General features: G+C 39.6%; 1 protein-coding gene across 2 annotated transcripts; it reads left to right on the forward strand.

Moving 5' to 3' along the window:
• The first annotated feature begins 710 nt into the window (after window positions 1-710).
• On the forward strand, window positions 711-18,779 carry GDPD1 (glycerophosphodiester phosphodiesterase domain containing 1). 2 transcript variants are annotated; one of them, XM_040532415.1, is made up of 10 exons: window positions 711-974; window positions 5,130-5,172; window positions 9,323-9,458; window positions 10,107-10,152; window positions 11,345-11,463; window positions 12,095-12,184; window positions 13,242-13,375; window positions 14,509-14,568; window positions 15,176-15,227; window positions 15,860-18,779. In XM_040532415.1, the coding sequence occupies exons 1-10, from the start codon at window positions 839-841 to the stop codon at window positions 15,980-15,982; spliced, it is 939 nt and encodes a 312-aa protein (XP_040388349.1). In that variant the 5' UTR covers window positions 711-838; the 3' UTR covers window positions 15,983-18,779. The 2 variants fall into 2 exon arrangements, with proteins under 2 accessions (XP_040388349.1, XP_040388348.1); XM_040532414.1 differs by lacking the exon at window positions 711-974 and adding an exon at window positions 1,105-1,291.
• Window positions 18,780-19,792: the final 1,013 nt, after the last annotated feature.

The following is a 19,792-nucleotide window of genomic DNA, read 5'->3' on the forward strand; positions in this document are numbered from 1 at the left end:
AGCTTGACTTGTGGTGATTAAACAGACTTTGGGTTGCTAAAAGGAAGCTTTTGGCCTAGTGTGAATCTCAAATTATGGGAGTTCTGGTAATTACGCCACTATCCTAAAGCTGCGTGACACGACGCTTAAATTGGCAGAGCTTTGCAAATGTCTGTGATGAGAAATTAGTCGTGGAAAGTCAACTCCTAACTTTTTGTCGAGGTAAGATGTATTACTGCTAGGCAGCCATATCCTGAGACCTAATTTAATTTCCAGAATATTTGTCTTTAATTAGAGTGCACACAAAATTTAATTTGCCAGCTTGTAATAATAATTGTACCACCTGACCGGACTCGAGACCTGGTTTCTGCTCGCTGTAAGTCACCGCTGATGCGTGGAAAACACCTCCCTCTGCCTGCGAAGAAGACAATACCCCCCTCTAACCCTCCTTAACGAATTAAATTTGCCAAGAGCTCGCTGCTCCGGCACGGTCAATAAAATAAAAAGCACTACAGAGAACGAGACGGGGAGGGGTGAGCGAAGTGGGCGATAGCTGTTAGCCATTACAAACCGCCCGTGAGGGCGCGGGGGGGGGGTGGGGGCAAAATCGCCTCAGGGACCCGCCCGAGCCCCTCACGGCGACAGCCGCGGGCCGAGCCCCTCAGGGAAGGGCGGGCATGGCCGGGGACCCCCGCGCCTGCGCACGGGGCCCGCTGCCGGCCCGGGGGCGGAGGGCGGGCGGTGCGGCTGCGCGGCCGCAGTGGCAGCCGTTCCTCAGCGGCTCCCTCAGCGGCTCACCCTGCACCTCCGCCTCGTCGGGAGCCGGCTGCGGGCAGCGAAGCGGGTTCTCTGCCTCAGGATGTCGGCCACGCTGTACCTGCTGTCCACGCTGGGGGGTTACGTCCTCACCTCGGCGCTTCTCCTCAAGTGCCCGGGGCTGCTCCACCGGCCCAAGCGGCAGCGGTTCCGCTGCCGGCACATCTCCCACCGCGGCGGTGAGTGAGGGAAGGGGAGCGGGGCGCTGCCGGGGGGAGGCTGCGGCCGCTGAGGGGCTGCCCTCGGCCCCCTCGCGCCCGCCTCGGGCTCCCTTTAAACCTCCCTGCGCTAGCCTAATTTTAGGTGCCACCTGCTGACCGGTGCTCGATTTCAAAGCCGAATCCATCGCACAACTCAAAACGCGTCGACCGAAATCAGCTCTTTTTGCGTCGATCTTGATGGTCTCCCTCTCAGACGGGGGTATTCTTTCCTCCTAGTGATTCTGCATTAACGATATCTTTGTTCCTAGTGAGATACTGCCCGCTGCTTACCTCAGGTACGAAACATCCGCTGTCCTGCCTCTGCCTGCCCGTCTGCTTTGCTCTCTGGTTTCAGAAGAAATGCCGCTCTTGCTCCCCTTGCTGCTGGAGACAGCTCCTGGTTCAGTGCTGTGGTAAATCTGAGCCCATTTTGTGAATCTTGGCCCCTCCATGTGCCTTCCTGCGAGGCATGGTGGGTAGGCTGGTGGCTTCTATATAGAATAGCTAAAAGGTTCTTCTAAAGTTCCTTCTACCTTCTCCAAGTATTGGGCGGAAAAAATGGAGCAAATGGTATCTTCCTGTTCTGTGCTGGTGAAGAAGCTCTGAGCTGTTCCTTGCTGCCCCTTTCAGCTCATGGAAATACTGTCAATCGATTTTCTAGTAAGCATTTTGCTCTAGATTGTGTGGAAGATATGACGGATGCTGAGTTTAAATGTTGTTTCTAGTGCCAGTTAATGCAGTGTTTGATCACAGGTCTGGTCAATTGTCCTTAGCTACTGTCACTGTCTTGAATTATTCAAACACAAAAATTAGAGCTGATCTCCTCAAGCTTTTACTACTTGGATTTCTTTTAGTTGGTTTATGAGATAGATTAACCTTCGTTTTAAGTCATAGTCTTATGTATAGCATAAAATGCTCCTTTTGGTTTGGAATATGCATATTAGCTGTTACTTACCAGGGCTTTTAATTCCACAAAGGTTCTTAACTTTGATTGTTACCTGCTTGTTAATTTGCAAGCCGTTTCAAAGTTGCGGATGACTTTGTAGGAACTTGGTGTGACCTTAATCTTCTTTTGTTCTCACTTCTTTGCAATGACCTTAGTTAAGATATACAGCCCTAAGCCTCAAATGCAAGCGTTTAGGCCAGTTGCACTAAGCCCCATTAGAACGGTAGAAAATCCTTACTTAAAGGGAGGATTATTATTCATTCGGCATTCAGAGACAAAGTCCAAGGTCTTCGAATCGCTCCTGTCTGCGGGTATAGGGAGAAGTACACCCAGGGTAGAAGTACATTCTTTAAACAACTCAGCAGCCTTTTACTCGCTGTGTAGTATGAGACTGAAGATCACTTACATTTCACCCTCTGTGGTGTTTATCTTGTAACTTAAATTCCTGTGGGACTTAGGTGCTCATCAGGCTTTAGTCATGTTGTAGCTTCAGATGCAGTGTCAGGTTTACTATTGCATTACTCCTGTGAAGTTAGGAGCTCGAGGTAACACTTAATTTGTTTGTCTTGGTCCTCCCTGAGATAAAGCTTTGCATGTGAAGCTTTGTAAGTCTGCGGGGCTTGGTTTTCCTTCTGTTTTCATGCAGGAATTTTCTTATCTCAGGTTATAGCTCCTCTGTGGAAGTATCCCTGAATCATTTCTTTACTTCTGCATAGTTTTAAAATTGCTGGTGTCTGAGAATTGTAACTATATATTGATACTCTGTGCTAGAGTCCTCTGTCAATGGCAGCTGCGTAGATTGGAGAGCCTTTGACCTGGGGTAGCATTCTCAGACATAAGTGCGTATATCAAGCCTGTCTGAGATTTTTACAGAATCAAAGATAGTTGAGATTGGAAGGGACTTCTGGAGATCGTCATGTCTTGACGTCCCTGTTCAGAGCAAGGCCACCTACAGCAGGTTGATCAGGACCCTGTTTTGGGGACGTGCGAGGATGGAGCCTCTACAGCCTCTCTGGGCAACCTGTTCCAGTGTTTGATCGCTCTTATAATAAATAAATGTGTATATATATATATATATATATATATATATATTTTCTCATGTTTGAACTGAATTTGCAGGATTTCAACTTGTTCCCATTGCCTCTCGTCCTTCCAGTGTGCAACACTGAGTAGTCTGTCTCAGTCGTCTTTACTCCCTCCCATCAGGTATTTATTTATACGTGGTGATAAGATCTCCCCTGAGCTTCTCCAGGCGAAATAATCCAGTGCTCTCAGCCAAGAATCTTTCTGATTCTTGCATGCAAGAATCTCTCGTCCCTGAATTTTCACAGCCTTTCTCTGGACTCGCTCCAGTAGATCCATGTCTTTCTTGTACTGGGGAGCCCTGAGCTGGATGCCATGCTCCAGCCATGGTCTCAGCAGTGCTGAGCAGAGGGAACAGTCGCCTCCCTTCACCAGCTGGCAACGTTCTTCCTAGTGGTGGTCACTGGTTGCACTGTGGGGGGACACCCCAGAATTTGTAAGGGTCGTTTTCTCGAGCCAGTGGCTGGCTGATTCCTACGTGTCTCACTGTGGTGCTCTCAAAACTTGCTTGTTGTAGTTCCCTTTCCTGAATGTGGCTTGTGAAACCCATGTTGCTGATTTGCAGCTCCCGTCTAAGCTCATCTCCAAACTTTTTTTCCTCTTTTCCCCAGAACACAAGTCAGGCGTTTTGTTACCAACTGCTTTGACTCACCACACCTACCTCCCTAAGACACAACTTGTTACAGCAGTCGTTTAAAGTTTTAATTTTGTAAATTTCTGCCAGAAACGTTAGGATAACGTTTTGATCACTTTTTTTCCCCCCTTTGTTGCAGTTCAGGATGTATGGGCTGTACACACAACCGACAAGTTACCTAAAACTTTGGTTATAAGTTAGCTGCAATAAAAAATAATCACTCAGGTCTTATGCAGGTTTTTCCTGTCTGTTAGGCAATCATCAGAAGTATTTGATGAGATTCTCGTGCTCTCTTTTATCCCTAGGTCACTTCTGCCACTCAGCCTATTCCTAATTCTGCAATCAAACTTCATAAAGCATTGGTGAACGTCTAATCACAGAAGTTGCTGTGGATTTACCATCTTGGTTTATGTTAGACCATGGAGGTTTTGTCATTTTGATTCTAAGTCAGTTAATCCTTTGTAAGCTTACCAATGCAAGCCAACCTGATAAAAACAATATTAAATTGCCAGTTGTGTGAGCACAGAATTGCGTTACTTTAATTAAATAGCTAAACACAGCGTTAGATAAGTGTGTAATGGTGAAGCCTTGTTAATAGGCAAGGCCTTATTGGAGCTTCTGTAATTGTTGTTTTCAAAGGCTGGCATTCGTCACTGCAAAGAGCAGTTGGATATCCTCATCGTTCCGTGTATCTTCCTGAAGTTGTTTTGCGTTTCGGTTTAGAGTATTGCATGTTTTCCAAGGCGGGAAGAAGGCACAACCTTTTCCAGTCCCTCACCAGGCTGATTTTCAAAGAATTTTATGTAGAGAATGATGGCTTCCGAGTTGCAGAGCTTATTTCTGCCTGAGAGAAAAAATAATTTGCTTGTCTTTTATTTTCTTCGCTGGAGTTGATGTGTTTCATTCCTGGTGTATGAGACCTCTCTTTGCCAGCAGCATAAATCTCTACTAACAGAACTGTACCATTTCAGGAGGCCTTCCTGGACTGAAAAAGGTTGCCACCCTTTGACTATCAACTGGGTTACGTGCTTAGGGAATAGCAGCTGCAGAGTCTTCTCCCCCCAGCCCTGATCACCTTCCCTCTTACTCCTCTCAGTAGCTCTGAAGTAGACCTTATGCATAATGCCCTTACTGTGCCTGCGGAGCATGTTGTCTTAGCCAAATGACAGTGCCTTTAAGGAAAAACAGGACACCCAAATGCTGGTAAAACAAACACTTCGATTTGCATATTCAAAGTGTTATACAAATCAAAGATAACTTTTTTTTTTTAACCTTGACAAAGTCCTTTCTCTTGGGTCTCTCCAGTGGGTCAGCAGCAGCTGGGATTTCTGACACTAGCTTCATACTCATTCCCCCAAATATTTCTTCAAAATATGTACATCTTTAATCCATTAATTTCGTATTTATTTCCTCTGGGATTGAGGGAAGGAGAAGGATTTAGTTCATATTCTATTTTTTTTTTTATATTTAGGTGCTGGAGAGAATCTGGAGAACACGATGGCAGCCTTTCACCAGTGAGTACAAATGGAACCAATAACGTCTGCTCCTGTGGTGTCGTCATGTCTTTAATGAGTGAAGTAATCACAAAAAGATAGGACTTCCATCAGTTGTTTGGGTTACAGTGTCCTATTTCTAAAAGTCATCTCGCCTTTGAATGACTACTATGGATTGCTAAACATGACTCCAATTTAAACATGAAGACATTGGGAAACCACAAACTGATTTATACATGGTAATGTAGTAGACTGGAGTTTGCAAATAGAACTCTTGAGGCCACCTCCTCCTCTAGCTAATTAAACATGGAACAATATTGTTTCCATGTTTAATGGAGATTGCATCTGTTAATTTATCATTATAAAGCTATTTTTCTAACTAATATCATACACTTTTTTTTTCCCCCTAGATAAATTGATGTTTCTCAAAAGGTATTTCAGATCAGTCTATACCAGTGTGCTAATTAGCATACAAGGCTGGATTTCAGGTGGTCTGATGACCTTGCTGACTGCTTTTATGGTTGTAAGCACATCTCTTAGATTCTCCACAGATTCATGGTATTCAGCTCCCTCCTCTGTAAAGAAGGTTAATCACTTGTCTTCTGGGAGTATTGTGACTGAAGTCTAAATGCTAACAAATTTTCAATATACCATCCATAAAGTTATTAAAAATGTTTGCGTTTCACCTCATTCACAAACTTCATTTGCACAATGTGTGAAAGCCCCTTATCTAGGGCTTTAAAATTGAGTTGGTACTGGAAAGCCTTTTAAGCCTCCAGCATTTAAGAAGCAATAAATTCTATCAGTGTTCTCAAAAAACATTTAAAAAAGCAGCATATCTAAAATTCCAGCTGCCAAAGAATAGTGCCCAAATTATGTGGGCTACTCTTTATTCTTGTTTGTTTTTTTTTTTTTTTTTAAATTTGTGCTAAGTAGCCTCATCAGTTTGCACACTTCCTTGCAGGCTGAGTCGTGCCAGCTTTCCCGACCAAGCAGTGCTATTGAACGTACTGCGGTATTTTCTATCTCCATGGAAGCTTAGCATAGCTTTCTGTTTCATTCCTGCTGGCCTGCCTCTTTTCAACTCTCCTACTACTCTTTCCAGAAAGTGTTTCTTTTTTAACCATTTCTTAATTTTGATTTAGTATCGTACCAGCTTTATGTGCGTAGGGTTCTTAAGAAGAAAAGTTATAGCACAACTTATTTTTATCTCACTCTCAGAGGTAGGCCGTAGTACTTACGGTAAGGACTGCACTAGGAGTCAGATTGTTTTGTGATAATTACAGGCGTTTGTCTGTTTCTCTTCTGACCATTTTAATTATTTTACAGCCGTGATGTAACGAATGCACCGAGGTCCACTTTTTAAACTGATCACAACTGCCAATAGCAAAGTCCAGTTACTTGTTTTGAGATTGTTGTGGCTGAATGATAAAGGCATATTCTGCGGAAAGCAGAGTCAGCAATTACCTTGCATTAGACAATGGGGAGAGTTCTGGCTTCCCTGCGAAGGGCCGAAGGCTTTGTCCTTCTCACCCTCTCGCTGCCATCTCCGCTAGTGAGCTAGCAAAAGGAATTGGGTAGAAAACTGGTGATCCACGTGATGAAAAATCATCTGGATTGGCTCAGATGGCTGGTATAAACCAATTCGTAACCCATCAGATTTTGTGTGAAGCCAAATAGGATGTGCCTGCAGGAGTTGTTTCTGCAGGTTCGGGCAGGAAGGCATATTTGACCACTGATGTCATTGAATCCAAAAGAGGATGCTTGTCTGGAATATATGACCTGCCCCCTTGGTTCCGTAGTAACCTAAACTATTGGCGAGCAGGTAGCTTTATGTATGCTATTTACACTGAGGGGATTGTAGAATATTTGATATTATTGCATGATTCTAGTATGTAAATAAAGTGTTTGGGGGAGATGTAGGGGAGGAAACCTTTGTTGGTAACTTCCAGTTTTATACTAGCATAACTTAACAAATATTCTGGAAAGCAATTATTAGCTCTTTGTACCAAAACCGGTATTTTTTGTTTGCCTGGTAGATAAAACATTCTTTGGTTTTCTTGGGTTGTAATCACGTTATGCTGTACTTAAACGCTTCTGTGGTGGTTTTCGGTTGTAAAATAATTCTCTTTAAACTAAAGGAGACATCTGTAGAGTCTTAAAGGATTTGGAGATCTGGCATAAAAGATGTTCTCATATTTTGTTTACAAGTTTAATTGTCTCTAGTGCAAATGTAGTTTAGCAGCTTCCTGTCAAGACAATGCTAAGTAAACTCTCCAGATATTTTTCTTATCTTACTGTATTTACATTTATGATCATACTGGGCTTAGAGAGAAAGTTTTAAACACTACAGTTACAGCAATAAGTGTATGTTGTTAACTTAGTATTTATAAACTCTGTACGTTGTGCTACTTTAGGCCTTGCCTGAGGCATTATTTTCAGAGGTAAGGCATTTCTTAAATATTTCCTGGTATTTTCTATTGCTTGAAAACAGTTGGAGTTAAACGAGCAAAGAGCTCTACCATCCTAATTTGCAACTATGAGTCTGCTTTACAACTGGAGTTCTGGTGCGGTTGGATCAGAACACGTTTCACTCCAGATGTTCTCCAGGTTGCGCCTTCTCTGCGGCACTGTGGGTCTTTCAGATTAATACAGAACTGCAGAACAAACTGACCTATAGCTGGAAAAACTCAGCACTTTAAGGAAGCTTATTAGCAGCAGGCTACTGGTAAGAGCCTGGCAAATTCTCAGATTTGTTAACAAGGCAAGTAGTTGTTCTCCTTTATCCATTCAGCATCAGTCCTGAACTTTTTAAACATTAATGTTTCTAATAAATGTTGATTGTTAAATGGTAATACGTGGTGCTACGTGGGGATGTCCTCTACAAACTTGGCACGTCTCCTGCAGCATAGTTGGAGATGCTTTTCATCAGGAGGAAGGGTTGCACAGAACGGGCTGCCTAATAGGATTTTTATTTTCCTCCTAATTAGTGGCACCGGAAAGCAGTTAACAAAGTGGTTTTAATTTGACAATCCCCCTCCTGAACATTATCCCAGCTGGACCAGAAATTGTGTTAAACGCTTGGGGGAGGGATGTTCTATTTTTTGTTTTATTTTGTTACTGCATTTGTAAATGTTTATGACGCTCCTGTACTTCAGCAGTCAATAAAGACTTTTTCTTAAAGAAAGGGTTGCTACTGCAGCCACTGGGCTTTGAGTCGGGTATAGACTGTACTCACAGATACTAAAGATTTGTTCAGAAAGAGCAGCCCAGTGTTTTAAAGGAAGTGTTCAAAATTCAGGCTGAGACATTCAGCTGTCCGCTAGAATGATACCTTCTGAGTACCTTTCTAATGAAATGAGTGATTTGCTTCTCATTAGAGGAAAGCTTTTTTTTTTTTTCTCCTAGGAGGTTTATTGTACTTTTTTCATCGGTATTACTATCACTTTCTGCTTTCTTTACTCCTTCTCCTATTAGTTAAGCTTCTATAGGGTGAACTTGGGATTGGATTAGGACTTTACAAAGTGGACTGGAACATGACTAGCTAATTCAGCAGCATTTCTTTGAAAAATATAAGTGGCCGTTTTAATGATTTTTATTTTTTTATCAAATGACCTTAAAAATTTATAGTTTTGCTAGCTGAAAAAGCCCAAAACCTGAACGTCCCATTGGTAATTTCCTGAGCCTTCCATTCCTGACTAACCTAAAGGAAGTAAAAAAGGCGTTCCTATCCTTGTCATGTTGTTTATGCTTGCTACAGAATTGGTTTTTTTTTAACAAGCCCTTGTGTCTTCTAGTGATAAATGTGCTGATGCTGATGAGCATCACGCTCAAAATTCTGAAACAATGCTGTAGAAGTAGATGTCTCAGTATTGAGGCGGTAGGCTGCAACAGACAGAAGCGTCGCTCCATTTCTGTGGAAGGCAGAGCCAAGGCTCCCAAGTCCAAATCCTGTCTCTGAATCATAGTACTTTGTTTATTCTTGCATCAGCTTTCTGCTGCAACAGAATTATTTGTTTCTTGCTTGGCAGTAAGGTTGTGAGGATGCATTGCATCATAAAGCATCTAAAGCACTTTCTGTGGGGTTAGCTCAGCTGAATAACATGTATCTGTTACGCTTGGACCTGTACGAAATACACGTGTGGTTCAAGGCAGACTTCTTTGCTTCCAGTGCAGTTAATATAGGAACAGACATGTTGGAGCTAGATTGTCACCTGACGAAGGATGAGCAAGTGGTTGTGTCCCATGATGAGAACCTGAAGAGATCAACAGGAGTTGATGTCAATATATCCGACCTCAAATATTCTGTAAGTTGAAGAAAAAGTGTTTAGAACTCTGTAGAATGGCTGGGGTGGGCAGGAAGGGGGTGTGCGCTTAGTATCCAAAACCTGAGGAAAGGATTCATCTTGTCTGCCTAAAAAATACGAACTAGGCTCCCCATGTAGTCAAGGGATAAAAACAGGCACACTTCTAGAGGCTGATTAACTCTGTCCAACTGCAGTGTGGATGAATAGCTTTCTGGAGGCGGGCCTGTTTTGCCATACTGGTGACAAAGGAAGCTTAGTCAACGAGCTCCTTCTCCTATGACTAGCTTTTTAATGGGCAAAGCTGGTAGAGGAATCCTACCTGCACTGACAGTTTTAAAAGCCTGTTTTGCAGAACTGGCTTTCCATCCGATACGTAAGTGGAGTTCTCAGAAATTTGAGATGGGTATCTGGAAACATTTTGCCTTATTCAGCTGCAGGGAATGCCAGTCCAAGAATGCCAAATAGTTCAACTATGAATGAACATTACGCTTGCAAAATCACTTTTTAGGCAAGAGATAAAAAAGAATGAGTTTTGTCTTTACAGGTAAATTATATCATTTACAGATGGCCATTTTTTTGTCTTTTTCAAGAAAAGTTGATTACATCCCTGCATTTAAATTAGTCTTTTTTTCCCTCTTTATTTTTCAGGAACTTCCACCATATCTCCGCAAGTTGGATGTCACATTTCAGAAAGGTAAATATTTGTCTTTTACTATTTCAGTTCACAGTTACAGTAACTAAACATACATGTGACAATTCCTTATTTTGGCAAAGGGAGTAGAAAAGTATGTATTTGTATCTATCAGTATCTGGGTAAGAGAAATATTAAGTATCTAGATAAGAGAAGTGTCAAAATATAGTTCTAGCTTTAGAAATTAAAATACATATTTTTTTCAGACCAGCTGACAGTGACTAAATCTAAGATGTAAGATACCTTTTTCCAAGTAAACATCTCAGTTGTTTGCTTGTCTCCTTCTTGCAGCTGCCTTCTAGTTCCCCTGTGACCTCTTCAGAGGGTGGTGATTAAAAATCTGCTCCAAAAACAGAGAAGGCAAAGGCAATTCCTTTACAATTCAAATGCCATTGTGCTGGTTCACTCTGAGCTTGAATATGAGATGTCAGATAAAACAGATATTTTCAGAGGGTGAATTAAAAGAGTAGTATAGTAGTTACTGTACATGTGATTTAAAGATCGGTATAAATATTGCTGAAAGAGAGGAAAACCTCGAAAAAGATCAACCTGTTTTCTTGTGAAAGCTGTGATTCTTGGGACTGTAATGTGAATAAAGTGTGCAAAAAAAAGTTTTAAAATTGAAAAATACTTAAAATGCACCAAGTTGAGCTCCACAATATGTTATTTTCATACATGTACATGTTTTGTTTATGTACAGTAATACATAGAGCCACAAGTAGTTTCAAGCACTAACATTTTGGTATTTTGCCATCTGTTCCCTTTACATAGTATGCTTCTCCAGTGCATTTTCCTAGAAGGAAAAGTTCTTCTCGTTTGGTCTCACTTCATATTAATCTCATTGCATTTGGTATGTGGTAACTGAGCCCATGTTGGCTAGTTCAGGATTTTAATAATGCCTGCACTTCTGCTGTTGGAAAATGACTGAATTTCACATAGTTCGACCCTAAATGTGAAAATGGCTTAGTGCATTTTCATTATGGAAGTGAGCTTATCATAATTAACTACAGCTATCCAAGTGAAGTTGGTGGATTTTTTTTGTTTGGCTGTTTTTTTTTTTTGATTTCCAAAATGTGCTAATTCTAGGAACCATGTTATTTTTAACTTTTAAGATGACAAGTGCTTTGACGTCTCAGCTTTTATCTACAGTTTATTATAAAAGGTCACAGCAGTGACAACTGTCTTGTTTCCCCAGAATGTCACTGTGAGGGAAAAGATAACCGTATTCCTCTCCTGAAAGAGGTGTTTGAGGCATTTCCACAAACTCCTGTCAACATTGACATCAAAGTGAACAACAATGTGTTGATCAAAAAGGTACATGCAAAGATACGCTTAAATGGGACTGAATGTCATGTGATGTTGAAATTCCAAAAGAAAAGAGTTTTTTGGAGTTGATAGCAGTCTGAGCCACACAGGTGTGTGTTCTTGGGGAGCTTCATCCTTCACGTGTTAGATTTTGCACCGCATATGAAGTAATGCAGAAGATAGAGACCTAGTGCAGGATGTTTAGTGAACAGCTCTTTACTGGCCTTTTATCTCAGCGTAAAACTAATGAAGAGATGCCAAACTGCTAAAGACATCTTTGTTGTGTACTTCATATGAAGGGTCTTCTTACAGACTGTTGCCTACAAATAAAAACATGCATAAAAACATGGTGTAATTCTAAAGACCAGTGTTTATGATGGAAGAGGAAATCTGCTTTCCATGAGATACTGTTTTGGCATCCAGTTTTTCTTGTAGGTGTAGTGATACTTCCTTTTATCTGTTGTCCTGAACACAAAGTAGCACAATCATTTTAAAATGGGAGATTATAGAAAAAATAATTCTTCTACACAATGACTTACATACTTGAAAATTAGCAAGTAGAGATTCAGTTAAGTTATTCCGCACGTAATATTCAATGAATACACGTTAGGTTTCTTTTTGTTGTTGTTCTATATTGCAGGTTTCAGAGCTGGTGAGTCAGTATAAACGAGAGCATTTGACGGTATGGGGGAATGTCAATTACGAGGTTGTATCGAAGTGTCTTAAGGAGGTAAGAATGGATCCAGCTAAGCTTTGTTCTTGCCTGCTTGTTACTGTGTGATGTGTACAGAAAAGCACCCTGTAAATCAGGATCGAGTGAGTTATGCCAGACTTTTAGTTATGATCAGAAATTGTGCACTTAATTTATTTTAACAGTGTAGTAAGCAGAACAGAGTCAAGCACAATTAACAGTCATATATTCTGCAACAAAACATTTAAGGAATAAAGCTTAATCACATTTTACATTTGTTCTGTAATATATGGGGTCTTATGTTTTTTATGCCAGGACTTTCTAGCGCCAGTATTGCACATCATTCATCTGGTATGAAAGCAATTTTAGAAGGATTGCTTATTATGTATTTCTTTTTATTAAAATAGTGGATGTGGACATCAGTTGCCATGCACTTATATATATATTGGTATAAAGCTGTTTTACAGCTGTAAATTCTATTCCTTTTTGTGCTACGGAATTGTACAATTTAGAATTAAATTAAAATTATGCTTAGTCCAAGGGAGTTATGCAGATGAGTGAAATTGATATAGTTAAGACTACAGATACTGTACTGATTTATCTGTGCTCTGAAACAGGACAACACTTTGCTACCTGAACAACAGTTGTATTTGTTCATTTCATTCGTTAGTGCTCGAATGTTTTGATTCATAAACCAGCTTCTTTTAAAATTTGTTGTGGAGCAAGCTGATGTAATACCAAACTGTAGCAAGTTCTGTACCAAAGCACAGCTTGGTCCTTTTGGTAATATGAGTCAAAGCTAAAATGCTGCATGGTACTGTGTAGTCTGAATTGTCAGGTAACAGAAGCAGTACTGGAATTACTGAGACTTCACCTTTTCAGGTTACTGTTGCCCCTTCAAATTGTGTAAAACTTGGATTACAAGTTACCAGAAAGAGTAATTTAATTTCAGTGGTATGCATATTGTAGACAGTTGGCTGTTTAACTTTTAGGTGCAAGCGCTAAAATTTAAACAAGCATAGATGCAATTTTTCAATTGCAAAAATTCAACAATCTGCCAAGAAAAGTTAGAAACTTTCTCTCCTGGTTCCTGCAGAATGCTGATATTCCCATCATCTTCTGTTTGCAACGTGTCCTCCTGCTTCTTGGCCTGTTCTACACCGGTCTGCTGCCGTTCATTCCTTTCAAGGAAGAATTCTTGGAAATTCCTATGCCTTCCATCATCCTCAAGTGAGTTAGAGTTGGTTGGTGGGTGCCGCACTGAAATGGTAGAGAAACTAGTGCATGATAGTGCCAGCCTGAGCATTGATTGAGTCACTGACCTCAGGCTGAATAAAGAGTAAAATAAAATGTTTCTAAGGGAAATGCACTGCACAAGTAGGTAGGTAGGTAGGTAGTGATCTAGTACGTTCTGAAGGAGCTGTATCAGAATTCATGATAAGGGATTAAAGTTCTCTTGGAAGTATTGATTTTTCTGGAGTCTGGAGAAATATGAGTCCCAACTATTAAAGTTTTCACTTCATGAAAAAATAAAGGGGTATTAAGGCCTATTTGAGCCTATTTTGAGGCTTAAGTTGTGATTCCATTCTTCTCGGTGATAATTTGACCGCATCATGTTAAAAGTTTTTTAGTGATGCCTCTCTTTCAAAGGTAGAATTCAGTCAGTCCACTTGTGTCCTTTAGGTGGAAGGGGAGACTATAAAGTGTATGCTTATCATCTTGACAGTGGCTGTCTCAAAAGATTAATGTATTGTATTGTTTTGTTATTTAGGTACTTTTGTGTATTCAGAAGTGAAAGTTATGCAAATTTTCTGGTCCTCTATATTTAACCTGTTTCTAGCCAGCTCAGAGTTACTCTATGGGTAGTGTCGGATGCCTGTGTATATCTGTTTTCTATTGACAGCATTTTCTGTAACTACCCCTTTCAGGTGGGACAGCAGCTGCCTTCACAGCACAGCTTGTGCTGACGCCATCTAGACAGTAATTTGTTGCAGTGCTGTACAAATAACTAATTTTGCACCTTTCTTCCTCTTTCTTAGATGTGGAAACTGAGAACAAATTAGTCTGATTAAGGCCAAGAGGCAAGTCAGTGATAGGGTGGATATGAGACTTCACGTGCTTTTTGTTTCTCGTACCTTACTGAAAGTGCTGCTGAATATCTGTCTCTGCTGCTTCTTTTAAATATAACACATTTCTCTGGTGTAACCCAATTCTAAGTCACTGTCCTGAAGTCAAAGGGCAATTACTGCTCTAACTTGAGAAACTGCAAGACTAATTCTTCATGTTTTTTTTTTTTTTTTCCACAGAAACATCTGAACGTTTTAATCTGTGCTCTGGTAATTTTTTTTCTTCTTCCTCAACAGGCTGAAAGAACCACAGAAGATGTCAAGAAGCCAGAAATTTATTATCTGGCTAGCTGACACGTAAGATTTTAATCTTACTAAATTTTTAATCATGTTTTGTTTATACATCGACAGTTGGCTTAAGCAACTAAGAGTAATTTATTGCTACAACTACTTGATAGGTTGTGATTTTTTTCAGTTTCTTCTAGTATTTTTGTCGGTGCAGCATAAATCATATTCAAATCTTTCATTGATGTTTCTGTACACTTATTTATTCATGCACTGAAACATACTGAGGTACAGTAACAGTGGGGAATATTCTAGTTTGACCTAAAATAGTTCTTGATTACTCTGTTTAGTTTCTGTTGTTTAGTAGTTTTCATTTCTTCTAGTGTGAAGGATAAATTCTTCTGAAAGCAAAGGGATTGATTCATTGGCCATCGTACAAGGAAGGAGGTGCCCGCTGAATTTGTTTTTCAGGAGAGCTGATACAAATATCTGTAGCTAATGCAAATTTCTGGATATGTTCGTTAGGCAGTCTTGAGTTGTTTAAACGAAGTTTCCTATAGTTTAATTCCCTTTATTGTGGAAACCCTTGAGTCTAAATGCTCTATGGAAAAATTTGTTACAGAACGTCAATGGATGTTGAAAATTTTCTTGAACAATGTTTTTTTTCTCCTTTTTGCAGACTGCTAATGAGGAAAGCACTTTTTGACCACCTCACTGCTCGGGGCATTCAGGTATAGTGTGGCAAAACTAAAGGAAATCTGCTTTTAGTCTAGTGAGAATTTGAACCAGCCAGATACGGCCTTAAGATGGGCTCATATTCTCTGCCAGAATTAATTCGCCTATGTGGCTCATTTAAAATAAATGTATTTCTTAATCTTCTGTTTCCAAAACACTTAGTATCATCCAATTGGAAGAATATTTTACAAAAAGCTACCTAGCTTTTCACTATTGATGGAACTTGCCAATTTTTAGATTTGTTAATGAAGTGTAGGCAGAGTGTATTCTGAAATACGAGTCTGTTGTGTTACTAGCATTGCAAGTTTCTTTTTGGTTGCCGAACAATAGCTTCTGCTGTTACATTTGCAGTTTTGTAGTTGCAGAGGAACAATTACGGGTTTGGAAAAAGTTTTTAAAAATTTAAATCCCTTTAAGACTTTTTTTCACTTCAAACTTCAGCCTGCAAAATCTTTTCTTTTTTTTTTTTTTCCACTTTTTGTGTGTCTGTCTTTGGCATCGCAGTCTAATCACTTTAAATATATGTGGCATCATCTCTCACACGTGAAACAATTTAGGTCATCGGTTCACCTTTTTTTGAATATTTAATGTAATAATGTGTTTTTTTCTATTCTATTCCATATTGCAGGTGTATATTTGGGTACTGAATGAAGAACAAGAATACAAGAGGGCATTTGATCTTGGAGCAACTGGAGTCATGACAGACTATCCAACAAAGCTCAAGGAGTTTTTACACAATTATCCAGCATAAGGAAAGAAAAACAAGGAAGACCTTGCAGAATAGATTCGGCCAAGGAATGTCATCAAAAAAAAATGAGCAACGTATGCAAATCATTTTGTTTGAAAGATATAACTGGGTGATCCTTGACCTTGTTGTCAGGTTGCTACATAATGTAAAGGTTGTCTATTTATTTTAAAACTTTAATTGCATAGTTTACGTTTGTAAATAGATCATTTAGCAAAGGTGCACTTCACTAATAGTTATGGCTAAGAAGAAAGTTGCCGGATAGGATACCTGTAGATAATAGGTGTTATTTTACCTGTCACACTGTCACGAGTGTCCCTAAGCAGATGTAAAGACGTCAATTACTCCAGTTATATTCTAGTGTGCAGAAACTAAAGAACTCTTGAAAGTGTACCCTTGTGTATATATTGCTTGTGTTGCTTTTAATTTTCAGATAACTTGTAGGGCAAAAAAGAAAATGCAAAGGAGAAATAGACAGCAGAATCTGTGGATGGCCAGTTAGTTTAACCCGTGAAGTGTAGTCAGTAAAGACAGTCACTTGGTCAGTGTAGGTTTACTTAGCTATTCTTACTGATAAGAACATTGAGCTCGAGTTGTGGCTGTATTTAGACCCCTTTTTGATGTGATGGTAATACTGTGACTTACTGGTCAAGGTCTAGGTACAGCATTTAAGCCAGCTTCTGGGTTTGATGCTGAGTTCCAGTGGAAGGCTCTAGGTTGGCCCCTGGTTCTGACCTGCCTGTCAGGCTGCCATGGCATGGCAGTAGCCAGCTTCCCAGGATGGAGAATTACACTTAATATAGATTACACTTACTTTGAAATAGTCTTTTCACAGAGGAAACCAATGTTTTAGAAGTCTTTTGCACTTTAATAGTTTTAACATCTGTTGGCTTGACAAATGGGAAGTTGTTTTCAGGGTGAGGGACCAAAGAAGACTTTGTTTGGTCAGGAGTTTTAGGAACAACATAAAGTTCATTTTAAATGAATTCACCCAAATCAGATTCATATATGTACTTAAAACAGGAGCAGGTGTCAGTCTAGGATGCGTGTAAATTTTAGTCTTTTCCCTCCACAAAAGTACATTCAATATTCATGAAGTTTATGGGCATGGACGCAGGAGTAACTTTAGCAGCAAAAGCCAGGAATCCCCAAGTATTATGGAATGGGGATGGAAAGGAATGTATTTCTGGAAGCTGAATGCTGCTCTGTCACTGTGAACAGATGCTATGTGTGTGTCAAACAGATCTGAGTCTGCAATGCCTGTGTGTTTTGGTGTTATGTTAGTGTTAGGGTTTTTCAGAAAGAATTTAACTATTTTAGCTTAATTATTCACAGTGATGTATTCACAAAGCTCAGTCATCTAATCATCAGATACTGCTGGAACAAAACTATTGTTTAGTGATGATATCATCTACTTCTTAGAGGAACTTCACTTGAAAAGGATCTCATTTAAATAGTAAATATGGTCGCCAGAAACAAGAGTATATTTGCTGCAAGATACACTCCTTAGTATAAAATTTTTAAAGTGATTATTTTTTTTCCTTGCTAGCTCAGATTTGGAAGGGCTCTTGTCTCGCTTCAGGGAGACAAGACTCCATGCCATACCTGTAATCATTGAGCGTCTTTGTTATTTCATTATGCCTGTCCGTGTTAGAATGTCAAGTCCATCTGGATGGATAATCCCATTTGTGTGATGTCTGTTTAAGGGAAGGGAAATTCCTTCCTATATTTTTTCTACTCAGTTTTTTTGCTATCAAATTTCCAACGCACACACCTTCATAAAGATGCAAATATAACTCTGGTTTCAGAGAACGCTACCAAATAGCACTTAGATGTTAAAACTTCTTTTAGGCTAGAAAAAAATGAATCTTAAAATGCAACTCTTGATTTCTGGACTTGATGTCTCAAGGGACACATGATGACTTAATTTCTCTCAAGTTTTCCTCATCACTGCCTAAGTAAACTATTTTGTTTTATATTGAATGACAAAACAGTTATTAAAATAATGGACTTAATTTTATTATTTCATTATAATCTTCTGCCTATTTCACTCTAGTAGTGGTGTTGGAAACTTCTGCTGTCAAAGATGCTCAACACATTCTTCAACCACTAGTCTTCCTACGTCTGATGTAGCTTTTGACTGTGCTGCTCATACATGACCTCTCTGATAAATCTACCACTTAATGTCTGAAATTTGAGTAAGTCAAGCTACGTGGGAGGGAGGGGCTCAATGCTGAAAAACTGCCAAATTTATTCAGTCACCCATTTGAATTCCAGTACAAGAGCTAAAATTTGATCTTTTGAGACAGAAAATGTAAGGATGAAGCTATGAATCTGAGCGCCCATGCACAGGGTTTGGGCCATGATAACTGTTTGTAACAAAACAATATGGAATTGAGGGAATTGTAGAATGTTTATTCTATCAAATCATTGTTTTGAATATTCCAGAACATGCTGTGTGATTTTTTTTTTTATTAAACTATTTGTACAGAAAAGCACTTGTTGATCTTGCACAGCTGTCCAGGAGGATGTTCAGTTAATCCCTCTCTCCAAGGAGAGATTTTTTTTTTCTTCAGGTAATTTTAACTCTAAATATTGTTTAACACTTACTGTGTTCTCAATCCTGTTGCAAAATACTGTATGTATGAAGGATGATGCATGTATTCCATGCACTTTTAATTTGCAGAAAATGCTGTGGACCTCTCTAGCTCAAAATCTATGAAGTGATTTTTTTTCTTTTCTTGTAAGGAAAGATTGATGCTCTTGAAATGTGACGTTCAAACATCTTTGCTCATAAAAGATCTAAAATTAAATACTACTTTCTTGTGACTTCTTTGCCTGAAAGGATAATTTCGGAGGTTACTATTTATAGTGTTGTAAACTTCAGAGTTTTTATGGTGGTCTTTTTTGTGGATATGGTTGCTCAAAAGACGGGGACATTTTAAATGCTCTAAACTTTCTAGAAATTTTTGTCAATTATGTTGGTTTCCTCATAGTAATTATAGCATCTGCAGCTAAATGAAACCTGCAGGGGATTTAAACATGCCTTTGCCATGAGTAAATAAGCTCTTGGGTAAAACTTTTGAAGTCAATTCCTATTTGATTTATCTTTGGTTCATTTTAAGACAAAGTAGTAGATAAGCTTGATCAGAAGTAGTCTGTGTATGCAGTGCTAGAAAACATCGTAGAGAATTTGCTTGTTCAATACTGCAGTGTGTGCTGTTGCTTCCAAACAAAGGTGTGCCTGCAGAAGAGGGATGGCATGCTTCAAAGAGCGCAGCCTGTCTGTGCATCTGCAAATTCAAATAGTCAAAATGGAAGATCAGAGAAGAGCAGGGAAGTGTACACATTATATACTAAACTCTTGAAACCGTACTATATGTTTTTCATTTTGAAGTAGACAGATCTTGTGTAATATTGGTAGAGGAAGATAAAAGGGTGTTCTCTAGTACCTTAACTATAACTGAATGCCAAGACCGGCACAGCAGGAGAGCTGATACTGTGCATGTGTTTTTGCCATCAGCATTTCTACATTTAAAGATTCTGCCTGTTTGTCTAGGACTGTAGCACCTTAACTTAAAAATAGGGTCTGTATTTCTGCGTGGATGAAAACAGCAAGTTAAAATGAGCCAACAAATGCTTATTTGAAGAATGCTTTGAGAGTTATTATGCATGCTAGTGGCTTGGATAGCCATGCTCAATAGTAGCTGTGTAAGTGTGAGAGCATTGGCCTGTGCTTTGTACTTCAGTGTGAAAGTCATTGTCTGCAGCAGAACTGCTTTTTAGAAGTCATGGTCCTTAATTCCCGAGCACAGC

Source organism: Cygnus olor, chromosome 20 (assembly GCF_009769625.2).
Source record: "Cygnus olor isolate bCygOlo1 chromosome 20, bCygOlo1.pri.v2, whole genome shotgun sequence".
In the NCBI taxonomy this organism is placed as follows: domain Eukaryota; kingdom Metazoa; phylum Chordata; class Aves; order Anseriformes; family Anatidae; genus Cygnus; species Cygnus olor.

Bases quoted from the DNA above. Each gene is read 5' to 3' on its own strand.
- GDPD1 (XM_040532415.1), top strand. From the start codon at position 839: ATGTCGGCCACGCTGTACCTGCTGTCCACGCTGGGGGGTTACGTCCTC. The intron at 13,376-14,508 runs GTGAGTTAGAGT...CTTCCTCAACAG, and splicing joins ATGCCTTCCATCATCCTCAA to GCTGAAAGAACCACAGAAGA. The intron at 14,569-15,175 runs GTAAGATTTTAA...TCCTTTTTGCAG, and splicing joins ATTATCTGGCTAGCTGACAC to ACTGCTAATGAGGAAAGCAC.